Source organism: Pelecanus crispus, chromosome 1 (assembly GCF_030463565.1).
Source record: "Pelecanus crispus isolate bPelCri1 chromosome 1, bPelCri1.pri, whole genome shotgun sequence".
NCBI classification, from domain to species: Eukaryota; Metazoa; Chordata; class Aves; order Pelecaniformes; family Pelecanidae; genus Pelecanus; species Pelecanus crispus.
The window spans coordinates 125,527,639-125,542,632 of record NC_134643.1 but is presented as its reverse complement, the minus strand read 5'-3'; the positions used below and the strand labels follow the sequence as shown (position 1 = coordinate 125,542,632).

The 14,994-nt window shown below is 45.8% G+C and overlaps 1 protein-coding gene across 1 annotated transcript in view; it reads right to left on the bottom strand.

Annotated features, from left to right (window-relative positions):
* IGSF5 (immunoglobulin superfamily member 5) overlaps positions 1 to 1,148 on the bottom strand; it is a 34,425-nt gene extending 33,277 nt beyond the window's left edge. Inside the window, exon 1 of the mRNA XM_075727847.1 lies at positions 1,091 to 1,148. Within this exon, the coding sequence (XP_075583962.1) occupies positions 1,091 to 1,148 (58 nt within the window). The remainder of the gene's footprint in view (positions 1 to 1,090) is intronic.
* Positions 1,149 to 14,994: the final 13,846 nt, after the last annotated feature.

Genomic DNA, 14,994 nt, shown 5'->3' with positions numbered 1-14,994 from the left:
GGCTAACAAAACGTCCAGTATTCAAGATATAAGCTTTCTGCAGATTTATATAATGCCAGTTTTCTTTGTACTTCCCTTGCTAAAGACACTTAGTGGTGAAATTTTCTCCTTCTTTCAGCAATTTACTCTCTTTCCAAGATATCTATTCTTTTCCCCCACTAGACATCTTCAGTTAAGTGATGCTTTGCATTGAATGTTTTCTGCTCCTTTATTACTTACTCACTTGGCATTGTGACATTTTCTGGCAAATCTTTCCAGTCTCTTTTTGGATTTGGCTGCCCTAAGTAATTCTGCACCACCTGCAAAGTCTGCCACCTCACAGTTCACTCCTCTTCACTAGGTTGTTTAAGAGCTTGTTGAATACCACACATCCCTGTGCAACTCCACTGGGAACGCCACTCTGCTCAGAAAACTCAACATTTATTCCTGCATTGTGTTTCCTTTCACTGATTATTAAGCCATGACAATACCTTCCCTCTCATGCCACTGCAGCTCCCTCCTTTTAGAGCCTGTTAAAACGCCAGCTAGACTATAATAAAAAAAAAAAAAATCAGCCTTGTCTCCGTTACCCAACTAGTCACTTTATATTCACATTTTCTTTAAAGCTCTGCCACCAAGATACTTTTTATCTGAATTCACTTTGAAACTCAGGCATATGAAAGGTAAATTGGAGGCAAACTAGCAAAATTATAATTTGCACATATTTCTGGAAGCAAAATCAGCTGCTGATATTAAGTTCTCTACAGATGCCCCCTCAAAAGCAGTCCCAAACACTCAGGAGGAAGATGAGCACAAGGAGAGGGAGAAATAAGTGGGACATCCCTGCTCACTGGAAGTGAGAGAGGGCAGCCTCCCCATCTCCTCCCCACCCCATCCACTGCTCACTCCTGCATACTGAAGCCCACTCTAAGCCATCAGATCATTCAGGCTTGAAATGTAAACTCAACTGTTTCAAACAGTTTAAATAATCCCCCTCTGGGACTGACTGTTCAATCTGATATAACTAGTAATTGCCATTTACACGGCTTTAAAATTAGTTCACACAATTTGTCCATGGTGGCTCATTTCAAGGGTTATGAATGTGTCCTACCTGGTAGCGAGGCAGTTAAGATGAGAGGAATTAAAATGAGTTTCTGGAACCTCTCCATTGGAGCATTCTCTCCTGGTCCCTAAGGCAGAAAGCCACCAGCGGTCACTGCATACTTGAGAAGAAGCTGAAGGACAGAACTTATCGAGAAACTCGGTAATGAGCTGCTGCTTTGCGTCCTGTGATAAAATGTGACTTTATGTGACCTGTATTACCAACAAGGGGAGAAGATTAAATGAGGGAGGGTTTGGAAGGAGAGCAGTATCTTTTCTCAAAACAACTGTTTCAAAAGAAGTAGAGGAACTTTCTTCAGCAGAGAAACTTCCCCCTATGGACCTTGTATCTCTCACGCCCTTGGTCCCTCCTGGCTATTACAACACTACTGCTTCAGGATTGTCTGTCAGGGGAGCTCCATCTGTATCATTAAAGTTAATCATGAGCAGCTGGGAAAAATAATTCTCTAAGCTGCCCACAACTGCATGTGTATCGTGGGTGCGCCGTCTGTGCCACCAGCAGCGTCCTGGCAGACTAATGAACCCTGTGCTCCATCACTTACTGTCATGCAGGGCAACTGTGCAGGGCACCAGCTGCTCCCCGGGGGCCAGCGGGGAGCAGACCTCCGTACGGAGGGGTTGTTACCCCACCTTGGGAAGCTGACACCTCCTGCACCAGGCAGCCTTCAGGAGAGGAAGTGGGAATATATCCCAATGCACCGCTACACCCAAAAAGTTTGTTTTGATATTTTTCTGTGTGCTTTACTCCAAAACTAGGATTCCTATTTATACATTTCCAGGCAGAGCCTGGTACCATCATTGCTGCAGCGGTCCTCCACCCCGGCCTCTCCGTCCCACCTTCCTTGGGGCAAGGATGAGAAACACAAAATCTCCTCCCAGCTCCCCAGACTGAACACGCAGAAAGGCTGCTAGTGCAAAGAGGGTCCCCAGAATTATTTCTCTGAACCTGACAGTGCCTCTTACACCCCAAAATAAAACACCGCTAGCTCTTCACGTGGTCAGAGATAAGATACAGAGCTTTGGTGGAATCCATCACCTTACTTCTGCATTTTCTGCTTTTCCAGTGCTTGTGATTCACTTGTATGATAATATTCTCCTCCCCCTCAAAATATGTGGAAAAGAGTTTGACTGCGCTGCTTGGTTTACAAATTTCTCAGCTAGGAAATTGAAGCTTGCCTTCATGAAAGGGACAGAGGCCAGAGGATGTGGTTATGTGGCCAGCCCAAATTTCTTGTCAGGAAAGTGGGTTTGATTTAAGGGGTATTTTCTGTGGCAGCTCTGTGCAATGCAGAAATATTAATATCATGACAGAGACACCCAGAGTTCCCTGTAACAAGCATACTTTTTTAATCACCCTTTTGCTAAAACCAAAACCACACCAAGGCACAAAACACAGCAGTTTTGCTGCCCTTAAGCAAGCAGTTCATTTCGCAGTTTTGTGTGAAGACCCTGCATTAATTCCCAGCAGAGCTTTTGTGAAAGCAGCAGTGGTGGGATGGCACAGGGGTGGGTGGTGGTACCTCTCACAGTGTGCCTGTGTGGGAGGAACGCCCCACACCCAGACCTTCCCTGCCTGCTGCACCACTGCAACCAACAAAAACCATTTTTGCTGTCTTTCCAAACGTGTTCAGCTGCAGCACCAAGCTGTACTGGAGCTCTGTTCGCTGCTTGGTGCTTTAAGCAGGGGGTCTCGCTGAGTTTACTGTGGCAGTTGCAACCTGACTGGCTCAGCTGGTAGCTTGTTCCGCGTCTTCCTGTTTTGCAAGCTTTCAGTTTACCTTGCAAACGTAAGGGACAGCCCTGTCAACTAATCAACATTTTAAACCAAACCTGTAGGCTGATTTCTTCACCTGCGGGTTGGGAGGGGGGCTAGTTTGCAGGCTGGTTTGGGGTTGCCCAGTGCATTTTGAGAGGTTTTGGGTTTTTCTCACTTCCACGTTTCGTGTGCGGAGGAGTCCCTAGCAGGCAGCTGGGGCAGGAGGGTCACCATGCACAGCTTGGAGGGATTTCTCTTTGCTCTGTCACTGTGATAGCTCTCAGCATGTACACAAATCAGTCACTAGTTTTTAAGAGTTAGTATTATCTGTCATATGAAGTGAAACAGCCCAAGTAAAGCACCAGGAAACAAATCGAAAAGTTAGGCCCATGTCCTTTTCCAGGAAGCTGCGATCCTAGGCAGGATCTACAGGCCTGGAGAGGACCCCGCCAGCCAGGGCAGCAGCCTTCATACCTCCAGTTACAAATCCGGCTGCACCAACACAAGCTGAGCCGAGCAAAGTTTTGTGGAGAAGAATAAACTTGCTAGAATCTTATGCCAAAATTCAGGCCAAAATCAGGAAATAGCTTGGGGTGGAGCAAAGTGAGATGGGAAAGGAAGGGATCTATAACGTTTTGTTTTGCTTCGTTTCAAAATGGACTTTCAAAGGGCCAGGAAATATTACCTGATCCCCAGATGAAACAGGATATCTTGGCTGATGATGAATTAAATACCTGGGGTTTGGTCTGAGCTGCTTTTCACCTTCTCTGCAGGTGCGCAGGGTGATTCACATCACCAGCGCTGCCATGCATGGCTCCGAGCCTACTCCCTCCCGCATCCATGCTGGAGGCAAGGGGATAATATTGATCATATTGCCCTAAAGGAGCAGCAGCCAGATCCGGCCTGGCACTGAGCAGGGCTCAGATGCTTTGGGCACCCCATGATGCAGGGACACCTGCCCCGAAGGCTGGGGAGCACAGCAGGAGATGGGGGCCGCAAAACGCCCCTGCTCACCCCACTGCCACCAGCCCAGGGCAGGCTTCCCCGCTGAGGCAGGAGCAGGGGAGAGGGTTAAATTATCTTTCAGCCACCAGCTCCTTCTGCTGGGAAGTGAATAATGGCTCCGGAGGGATTACCTGGATCTCTTCCCCGGGTGCCGAGAGGGTGTCTCCCACCGCTTTCCCTTCGACGACAGGCACCGCTCGCACCCTCTGCCCGGGAGACACGGGAGGAGGCCAGCAGCGTTCAGAGCAAGGAGCCCCCGGCCAGCCCTCGCCTCCACGCTCCAGGGAAACCTCCCTCAGGCGTCAGGGCCAGCTGCCCGAGGTGCCGCGGGGAAGGAGCGTCGACCTCTGCCGCCTCTCAGCTGCCAGGCCCCGGGGCAGGCGCCCTCCCTGACATCGTCTCCCCGATATGGTGAGGTAAGGATTGCCTCTCCCCTTCCCCCACCCAAAGATGCCTATCGCTGTGTTAATATTTAACCGGTCCTGCAGGAGGAAGTAAGGCACAGCCGATGACACACACACACACGCACAGGAGCAAACTCCACGCCGTCCGGACCCGAAAAGCTGGATGGGCGCCACCGCCTGACATCTCGGCAGAGGACGGCCACGCCGCCTTGCCAGGACGCGATGGGAGGCACAGGATTTATTTTCCCCGGTTTATAACTGCGCAGGTGAGTGTGTCGGCGCCCCACGCCAAAGCTGGAGCTCGTCCCGCTGTTACAGCGCTGCAGGCAACATGGCAGCGAGCAGAAGCGCCCAGCCGTGGGCCCCACGCCAGCCGTGCCCTCACCGACAGGCGCTGTCACCCACAGCCGGGGGGGTCGGGGTCCATCGGCAGCCCCTGACAGGGTAAGAGGCCGAGCCAGGGCCAGGGTCTATCCAGGGAGTCCAGTCAGGAGCTGAAGGAGACAGGGTCGGGGACAGGGCTGGAGACAAGGCCGCGACATGGCGCCAAGGGGCCCATCCAGGGGACAGGGCCGGAGGCAGGGCCAGGGCAGGCTGCGGCGTCGCTGGGGCAGGGGCCCACAGCCCCGGGTGGCTGGCGTGGGGGCCTGGCCGTGGGCAGGGTCGGGCAGCCCCCGTGGGCTGCCCAGGCAGGGTCAGGCCCGCTGGTGCCCTCAGGGCCCTGGCAAAATGGGCCCTTACTTAGGTGAAGTGCAACTTTATAAGCAGCTGGTGAGAAAACTGAATAGGTTTTCCATCTGTTAATGCAAAGTACAGTCCCCAAGTGGGGTTTTTTTTTCCCTTTTTTATTTTCATATTCCTTTCCTCCTTTCAGTTTTTATTTTGGGGAATTTTTTATGTTATGTCAGGAAAATGTTCATTAAACAATTTCATTTAATTCTGAAATATTTTGTGTTTGTTTGCTCAGCTAAATCACACCTTTTCCTGCCACTTTGACAATTGTGTGTGTTCACCAAAGCTGCCGTATGCCTCATGGAGATGCTCGTTCAATGGCTGCCAGCCTTTGTCTTCCTCTGAGAGCCGAACAGCATCCTTCGCATTACATCGTCTTTGGTCAGTGAGTTGAACTGATGTGACACATCAGGAGAGTTTCCCAAGTCCATCTGCCAGGAAGCTTAAAGAAGGGCCATATGACTTTCCTGAACTATATTTCCTACTAAGCACAGTAACAGTTCTAACAAGTAGAAACTAATGCCACACTGTCTCAAAATGAAAAGGTACAGTTCAACAAAGGGAAATGAAACAGTCTGTTTGGGGAATTTTGATCAATTTCAAAATCAACTTCAAAAATTTTGCCTAATTAGAAAAAATATCACCCTGACTTGTAAAAAAACCCCCTTCTATGTATAGTTTGATTTCCATCCAAATAAAGCTAGAGGAAGAAAAGGGAAAACATCTAATAAGCAGATTCAGTTGCTGGTTGTCCAAGTAGGAAAAGCGCAGAAAGTTAAAATGAATTGACTGGATTTTCAGCTTGATTTAATAAAGGTAATTTTTTGTAAAATTGCTTTGGAAAGGATAATAACTGCTTTTAAAACTTTTACAAAACTATCATTTGGCACTCCTGAGATGAGATTGCCTCTGTCATCTTTATAATTGCTCTTCAGATAGATTTAAGCTGCTATTAGATCACCCCTTACCCTCTTCTTTGCCTGACTAAAGCCTTGCTCACTCACCATCTCCTCACCAACAGTGTACTCTAGACTCTTGTCCACTTGATGTCCTGCCGCTGGACCCTCCTCTAGCTTCTCTACATCCAACTTGAACTGAGGGGCACAAAACTGCACACAGATTTCCAGATGTGTCTAGCAGAGGAGAATAGTTTTTCTGAATTTGCTGGCAACACTTCTCTGAATGTGACCTAGTACATGGTTTGCCATATTTGCAGTGAGAGGGCATTGTTGGCTTGTATTTATCCTGGTGCTCATTTCACCCAGGTCTTAAGAAATTTTCTCAAGAAATCAAGATTTCTACCCACTGTCACTTAGGTGGTACCATTGCAGCCCATAACTCAAGGTTGTTGCCTCTGATATGCAGAACTTTGTGCTTCTTCACACTGGATTTCAGGATGTTTCTGTTGGCCCAGTCCTCAAGCTTATCAATGTCCCTTTGGATATCATGTTGCTGCACTTGTGCTACAGCTGTTGTTATAACACTAGCTAATCACAGGCTGATCAGCTATCACTTCACCACACTGCAGTCTGTCGTGGTCAAATTAGCCATATCCTTAAACATGTACACACATAAAGATGCGTACACCACTCTGCTGGCCCCAGTCGCAGGCATTTCATTCCCTTCCCCTCAGGGTAGAAGGTTGAAGCCCACAGTGGGAACTGGGTGCATTGCGGCCTAGAGCATCTGTCATGTTTACATCCTGCTCTGGATCTGACCCCAGTGGGAGTCATCAGGAGAGCACCTGTCACCTCCACCCACACACTCGCTGCCTTGGCTTCATCAGCTGAAATCCTTCTGGGTGAATCTGGTGCACAGTGAGTGGATTCAAATGTCCTTCGTTTTCCCTGGGGCTGCTTAGGCAACCAACACATGTATTAATACTTTATTAATTATTTCTCACTGCCCTTGTTAGTTCCTTCCATACTTTGACTTCCCTAATGAACTGTGATATTGTGATGAATACAACCATTGGCACTGGTTAGGATGTGCGTGGGATAAGACATTACGTAGCATGGTAAAGTGTCCGAATCCCCAACCACTGAGAACATTGTGTGCGTACAAGACTACCCATCCTCATGACTGTTCGAAAGATCAGGTCCTAAGTTTGCCAGCCTGATGCAAGTGGAAAATCATTTTGTGAATTATCAGCCTGCATACCAGGCAGATTCCTACCTCCCACTCCAGTTTCTCTAGACACTTCTTTCCAATTCTTCCTTTTTCTTCTGCCCGTGAGTAGGAGGATTTTTGACTGTTTTTCCCCCCCCCCCAACCCTTCCAAACTCTTTTTTGCACACCGTATCATTTCTTTGGTATGGTGTGTAGACTGTGTAAACTGCTGGAGCAACCCTTAACATTTTTTGTTCTAGGGTGTGTTGGTCGGAAACACATGTCTATACAGCTTGCTGTGCAAACCCACGCAAGAAGCTCCAAGTGAAATGGACTTTCTGAGAGTAGATTAGTGAAGCCTTCTGTCACTGTCATTGTGGCTGTAAGTGTAATTTTTTTTTTTTCCTCACAGGAGAATTGGACAAATTGTCATGATGGAAAATTAAGAGCATTTAGACACCTTCAGTTGTAAATTACTTCAAACGAGTGAGAATGCAGCAGGGGAAATCGCCAGTCCCTACATTTCCTTGCTGTACATTAGCTTATTTAGCTGAGTCAAAGAAGATATGATCAGAGGATAGTGGAGAAGAGGCACTTACAAATACAAAATTAAAACTGATTTGAGGTCAGTGCTGGAAACAGGAATAAAATTCTTCACTTCCCCATGGAAACGGGCTTGAAAAGCAGTTTGAACATTACAAAGACTTTGAGAAATGGCTCCCTATAAAAAAAAAATGTTCTTTTCTCTAGTGAAGAACAGGAGAATTGAAACATCTAGAAGAGACTAATGTAGGAGATAAGCTGACCTAGTGACTGAATTAGCTGTCTCCATCTTGACACCTACAGGACACTTCTCTCTAGTAGCTTATCAGTCCAAAGAGATGCTAAGCCATAACTTTTCCAACACTGCCTCCTTTTTTTTTCCTCTTTCTATGCTCTACACTTTTTCTCTACTGTTTGCCAAAATATTTGGTGCTCTGAAAGGCATGTTTCTCATTCAAAACAGATTTTATTAGTGTGAGCTGTAGAAGTCAAGTGAGATACACAGATCCCTCTCCTTCTCTCACAAGCTTTAGTTTTTAAAATCTTTTCATTAATCTGTTAATATGTTGAAGACTCATACAGTTTTAAGCTTTTATTCACATTTCTCCTTAATCAGGACCCAAATGCACTAGCGGGAAAGCTCTATAAATAACAGGGCCATGCCATTTCCTCTTTTTGTTACCTGTATGACTGTTGAGATACACTTTTCCTCACCTTGTTTCCACTTTGTAGGGTATGAGAACTCCAGAGACCCATTTCTGCTTTCAACATCAAGCACAGTGAAGACTCAGTGCAAGCTGGGGTCCTTGCTATCTACTACATACATATTTGTGTGAAAAATTAGGATACCCCAAATGTCCCTCTGTTGCACAAACTATCGTGTAATGTTTGTCTCCATATTTTAAAAGATGCCTCAGTTTGTAAAAAATGGTTTGCTGAGTGAACAAAAAAGAATTACTGGACAGATATATTAATCACCTGAAAGATACTGACGGTATCCTGTGACATCCCCATTGAATAGCTGACGTGATACAAAGTGGGGCTGTGGGGGCAGTTCCAGAGGAGCTGCAATCCTTATGAACACCAGTAACCATACACAGCATGCAGGAACCCCTCCTCAGCTACTGCTAGCCAGCTAAGACACAGGCATCTACCCTAAACTATTTAGCAAGGATTTTTTCTGTAGTCTTTAAAGATACAAAAACGCTACCAGATGATGCTTCACCTATCCTGATATGAGGGTCTAAGGCAGGCAAGAATTTGTCGCCCTTTGTTTGTAGGCCTGTCTTATTTTTTTCACTACAGAGTAGTCTGAAAGACTGGACTTGCTGTTTTAGGCTGCAAAAGCTAGCTGAGACCAATCCCACCAACAAAAGATGTTTCATGTTGATCTGAGGAATCCTGTTTTATCTCCTTCTTAGGAAGGCAGGCCATCTTTGTCTTGACCTAAAGATTCATGAAGTGATGCTACCATGAACTGAGGCCTGGGTAAATCCTCAAAAACCTCGTAACACCAATACAGCTCATCTGGTTTTTGTTTTTCAGAGTTTTTTCTTCAGTGTTCTCTTGAAGGTTATTATAAAGCCATAATTCTGTGAAGAATTGCTGTAGGCCCTTAATGAGGAAAGCTTTGGATATAATCTTCTTCCAGACTTTCACACACAGGAGGCCACAGGATTAAACACTTAATTTGCATGAATATCCTCACAGTTTTTATTTGGCGTTAATAAATCTGCACAACTGGAATGCAGTTCTCCAGTACTTTCCTGCCTGCACTCCTTCTGAACCACATTCCATGTTTACCCTTTGGCAGGTGCATTCCTCCTCCACAGCACTGAAATCGGTGATGAGTTGTAGCTAGTAAAATGAAAATGTTGTAATTCAGGACACGTAGAAGACATTCATCATAGACTCCAGGCAACAATAAGCAAGTAAGAAAGTTTAACACAGTGAAAGAAGATGCAGCTTTGGTACTGTTAGGAGGAGTGTAAATCTAAAGGAAATTTTTAGTGCTCTCTAATACATCAGTTCCCCTGGCAACATTTTCTTTAGCTTTAGAAATGTTTTGTCTCTGGTCCAAACAGTTAGCTTAATTGCTCTGATTATCATCCAGTTTATTCTAAGGAACTTTTCGATGTACGATAGCGTGCCAAGAAAATGTAAACATCATTCTCTGCAGTCATTATAATCACTATTACATTTTTCATTATTGCTTAGGGTCATGATTTTAGACTCCCTCCCAAGCTTTATCTGCACAGCCAGATTCTTCAGGGAGTTCAGGCAAAGTGCAAATCTGTCCAGAGCTCCTTCAAAACTGGTGTGCTCAACACCTACCAGCCAGTGCACGGGTAAGTCCAGCTCTGGACATGTCGGGTGAACAGTGCACAAGCCTTGTCAGTGATACGCACACACAAGCAGTATGCCCAGGGCCCCAGATCCCACAGGACTTCCCTGATAATGCCAGCAAAACTACTGTGGGAGTATGAAATTATACCCCTTTTCTTTCTTTCCTGATGATTTTGCAAGGTTGCCAGTTATGGGAAACATTAATACTTACACTCCTCAAATTAGAATATTAATGAATATTCCCTAAGCGACCTGCAGGTGTGATCCAAACTGATGCTGCAATGATGAGAGAGCAGATTATCACCATAAAAGTAGGCATTGTATTGGAAGAGCTGTGTCTTTTTTGCATTTTCATGAAATACATCCTTATGACTGACATCTTCCTCCTCCCTTTGGGCATTCAGTTAAGATCACCAAGTAGAAATGGTAGGATTTTCTTCTTAGAAATAAGTGACTCCTGTGCACTGTATCTGTGATACGGACTCTGACTGAAAGCTGTCCTTTTGCAGTACGAGAATGGAAGTCCCTGGCAGACATGGTTTCAGATATTCAACTTCTCTTTATGTGGCAGAGTAATGGAAGTGCTTATGATCACTGCTGTATTTTGGCTTTCTCTTACAGAGGAGCAGTAAACTTTATTTTATATTCAGCTATTTCCTTTGCCACACTGGTACATAAAATAAGATTCACTAAAAGCTTAGGGAACTGGTGAGTACTGAAAGATCTCAAGAATACAGCGAAGACTGGTATGTTTATAGGCTAAAGTTTCCAGTCTCCTCTTCTCCCCTGTCCCATGCAGTGTTTTCTTCAATAAAGTTGGAGAAGGTGACATCGCTCAGTTACTGTGGCCTCCAGCAGCAAACCTCCTGCCACTTGACTTGTACCTGCAAGGCATGCAGGGTTTGGCCTCAGCGTAAGGGGATGGGAACCCCAAAATGGGCTGGGGGGGCGGGTGAGCACAGCGCTGCATCGCACACCCTCGCCCTCAGCACCGAGCTCTCCCTGCCAGCAACAAGTGCTGCTATTCTGCCGCCTCCGCACCCCCGGCAGGAGCAAGCTGCATTACGCACGCACATCGCGGCTCACTCCTACTCCTGCCTCCCGGCTCAGCTCACTCTTCTTTTTAATTCCCTCGTTGAACCTTTACTGGGAGAAGCACATGTAAAAGCTGCAGGTCCTTTTATGTACCGGAGTCAAACATTTACTTACAACTGCTGTTCCAGCAATAACAATTAAATTAAACATGAAGGGAATACTGCTGCCTGGAAGATCTACAAGCTGGAGGTGTAAATCACACCACATAACTAATTTATGACATTCTGCGCCTACAGCTGTACGCTGACGGTTTGTAAGTGTAAGGGCGGCTGTGATTTCTAAGTGTTTTTGGTGACAAAAGAATAGGAAGCTGATTACATGGGCCTCTATCCCTGCACTCAAAGTCATAAATTAAATGAGGTCAGGTTAGGTCAGTAGCTGAATGCAAGGGATATTGTGTATGTGGTTCAGCTGGAGAGATTCTAAGAAGGGACTTGGATTTTTTTATTTTTCCACAAAAATAATGCATTTTTGAATTTGTGAAACATAAGGCAACAACAAGGTTTTTTTCTCAACCATTGAAATTGTCCAACTACATTTTTCAGTGAAACTGTACTTGAGTGAACTTTTTAGAAGGATAGCCTTAAAACGACTGTATTACTAGGCTTTAAAAAAATCTCTATTTGCTCAGCCAGAACACGTGCAAATTCAAGTCTGTTTTTTTCAGGCTGGATCTCATATGTGCTACATATATCTGTCCTGGTTTTGGCTGGGTGTTGTGGTTCAACCCCAGTCGGCAACTAAGCACCATGCAGCCACTTGCTCACCCACCCCCCCGCCTCCATGGTATGGGGGAGCGAATTGGGGAAAAAAAAGGTAAAACCTGTGGGTTGAGATAAAAGCAGTTTAATAGGACAGAAAAGGAAGATAAAATAATAATAATAATAAAGATAAAATAATATACAAAACAAGTGATGCACAATACAATTGCTCACCACCCACTGACTGACACCCAGCCAGTCCCCAGCAGCGATCACTGCCCCCCGGCCAACTCCCCCCAGTTTCTATACTGAGCATGACGTCATATGGTATGGAATAGCCCCTTGGCCAGTTTGGGTCAGCTGTCCTGGCTGTGCCCCCTCCCAGCTTCTTGTGCACCCAGCAGAGCATGGGCAGCTGAAAAGTCCTTGACTCGTGTAAGCACTGCTTAGCAACAACTAAACCATCAGTGTATTATCAGCATTATTCTCATACTAAATCCAAAACACAGCACTATGCCAGCTACTAGGAAGAAAATTAACTCTACCCCAGCTGAAACCAGGACACTGGGATTTTGTATATTATTATTATTATTTTCCCTTCCTTTTCTATCCTATTAAACTGTCTTTATCTCAACCCACAAATTTTACTTTTTTTTTTTCCGATTCTCTCCCACTGGGGAGGGGGAGAGTGAGCAAACAACTTTGTGGTGTTTAGCTGCCTGCCAGGTTAAACCACAACACTCCTATAAACCAAGGTTTTATGCTTATTTTTCTAAATTTTACCCACTGAGGGAGCATGGGGTGTAATGGGAAGGAAGTTGGCTCATTTGTCACCTGTTGAAATTAGGCGCTGTCGCAGATGTGTGCATAGAAGGAAGCAGCCTTGGAAATATTGGTGCAATGTGGCATTAAGAGATGACTTAGCAGGCAGATGGCTCTAATACCTAAGTCCTGTGACTCAGATGCTTTCCTCTATCCAGTCTGGTAATATTTGTAGGTGCTTTTGGAAATACATTTGTGGAATAAACTAATGAATTTAAGTCCAGCTGCAGACAAACAAGCAAAATACACCAGAAAGGTAAGTGAGAAAAAAAGATAAAACAAAAGATAAAGGTAATAAGGGAGACCTTTTCTAGTTACGGTTTTTAGTTCATAACTGCTTGTGTTTGGCAAACAATCAGACTGCCTTCAGTTATTTGACATTTCTCTTTTAAGTGACAGGGGAACAGCACTGCGCTTCCAGGTCCCAAGGAGCACGCCAGTCAGCCACAGTCAAACAGTGCTGGCTATGGTGACACAGCCAAAACCATTTCAGGCTGGATCTTGATCTTCCAAAAGGTATCAACTGTGGTTAAAATTGTCTTTTATCAATTCCCCTGCTATGGTTTTAACAATCTTGCACTTGACACTCTTGTCATTTGCAAAAAACATTCTGAATTCAGATCACAGCCTGTTTATAAGGTTTTGTTTTAAGGTGCCTTTTACTTAAAGGTGTACCGTATGCAGACCGCTGATGGCAAGGGTGGCTAATGTGGCAGGATTGCATGCTTAATACTCGGGAAAGCACTCCCATTCTTGATCTCTTTCTCTTTTATGGGAATTGTGTATTTGCCTTAGGAAGAGGAACCAACCAGTCATTTTAGGATATACATACTAAGGCATTTTAGAGAAGGGGAGAAAATTCCACAGATTCAGATTCAGATTCAACAAGGCCAAGTGCCAGGTACTGCAGTTGGGTCACAACAACCCCATGCAACGCTACAGGCTTGGGGAAGAGTGGCTGGAAAGCTGTCCGGCGGAAAAGGACCTGGGGGTGTTGGTTGACAGCCAGCTGAAAATGAGTCGGCAGTGTGCCCAGGTGGCCAAGAATGTGATTAACAGAGAATAGCACTATCTTCCCAGTTAACAGCTGCATTCAAGTAATTAGGAACACTCCTGAACTAAAATAAAAGCCACAGTCAAAAGTCTAGCAGAATTTGGCCCTCAAGGGTAACTTTTTTTATGATGAAACAAAGCCACAAACTGCTCAGGTAAGACAGATTTTAATGCCACTCACAAGCAGCCATCATTCAGGGAAGCAACCCAAAATACTGTCTCCTAATGGGAGACTTTACCTTTTGGCCGTGAACTCAGCCTGACGGAAGACCAGCAGCTGCACCATCCCAGGAGCCAGATGCCACCACACTTGCATCTAAATGCCTAGTGAAGGTGAACAAGTCAACACATCTGTATGTAAAAGAATAGCTATTCTGCCAAGATATAAGCTCCCTGGGACTGCACAGCTGGACTCGTCCTGCCAGCTGGGATAAGGTTGGCACCAGGCACAGAGGTGGAATTGAGACCCGCAAGGGACTGCAGGATTATTTCTCTGAGAACAGGAAGAGGCCAAGATGAACATTAGGCTGCATTACGCTATCCCAGCTCACAGACCCTTTACTCCGCAAGAGAGAGAGATGGGAGAGGCCAGGAAGCATTCCTTTATGCTCAACATTTTTCCATACATTAAAGTAATGGCCAGCTTGCACCTTGGATACAAAAGCAATGAATCGCAAAAAGACATTTCTAGAGGTTCAATGGAAAGAATAGTGGTTAAAATGCTGTTGCTAGGCTTTATCACTGACCCATCACATCTACTGAAGGCAGCAAGCAAGAGTAGATGTGCTACAGCAGGGCTTTGAGTCCAAACACTTTTTTGAATCCCAACTTTACACCTGCAAAGCTGGGATGGGAGGCGGAGAGATGCTGTTGAACCCGGAGGTGGGCTGCCCACCCCCTGGCACAGGGTACATGCTAGGGAAAGCAATCACCTCCTTGGTCACCCACCCAACCACCTGGATATCCATGTCACTGCAAACACCATATACGCAGCTATTTTCTGAATGGGAAAAAAAAGAAAAGAAACAAGAAATAACCCCAAAGTAATAAAATTTCTTTCCCTGTCTTTCCTCCGTGCTTTTTACCACATTCAGTGTATGTCCCCCTCCCCAAGGCCCTGCCCTGCCATCCTGGGGCAGTGTCTGGCCCTGGTTCTTCTCACTCGGCCTGATCTGGACCCCCGCCCATCATCACCAGGGCCCGGCTGTCACTGGCTTGACCTCAGACCGACCTCATCACCAGGATACTTCCTGAGGATCAGGACTCGTGGCTGGACCTGGCCACCATCTGTGGGTCTGTCCTGCTCCCTCACGTGGGTGTGTGGGGC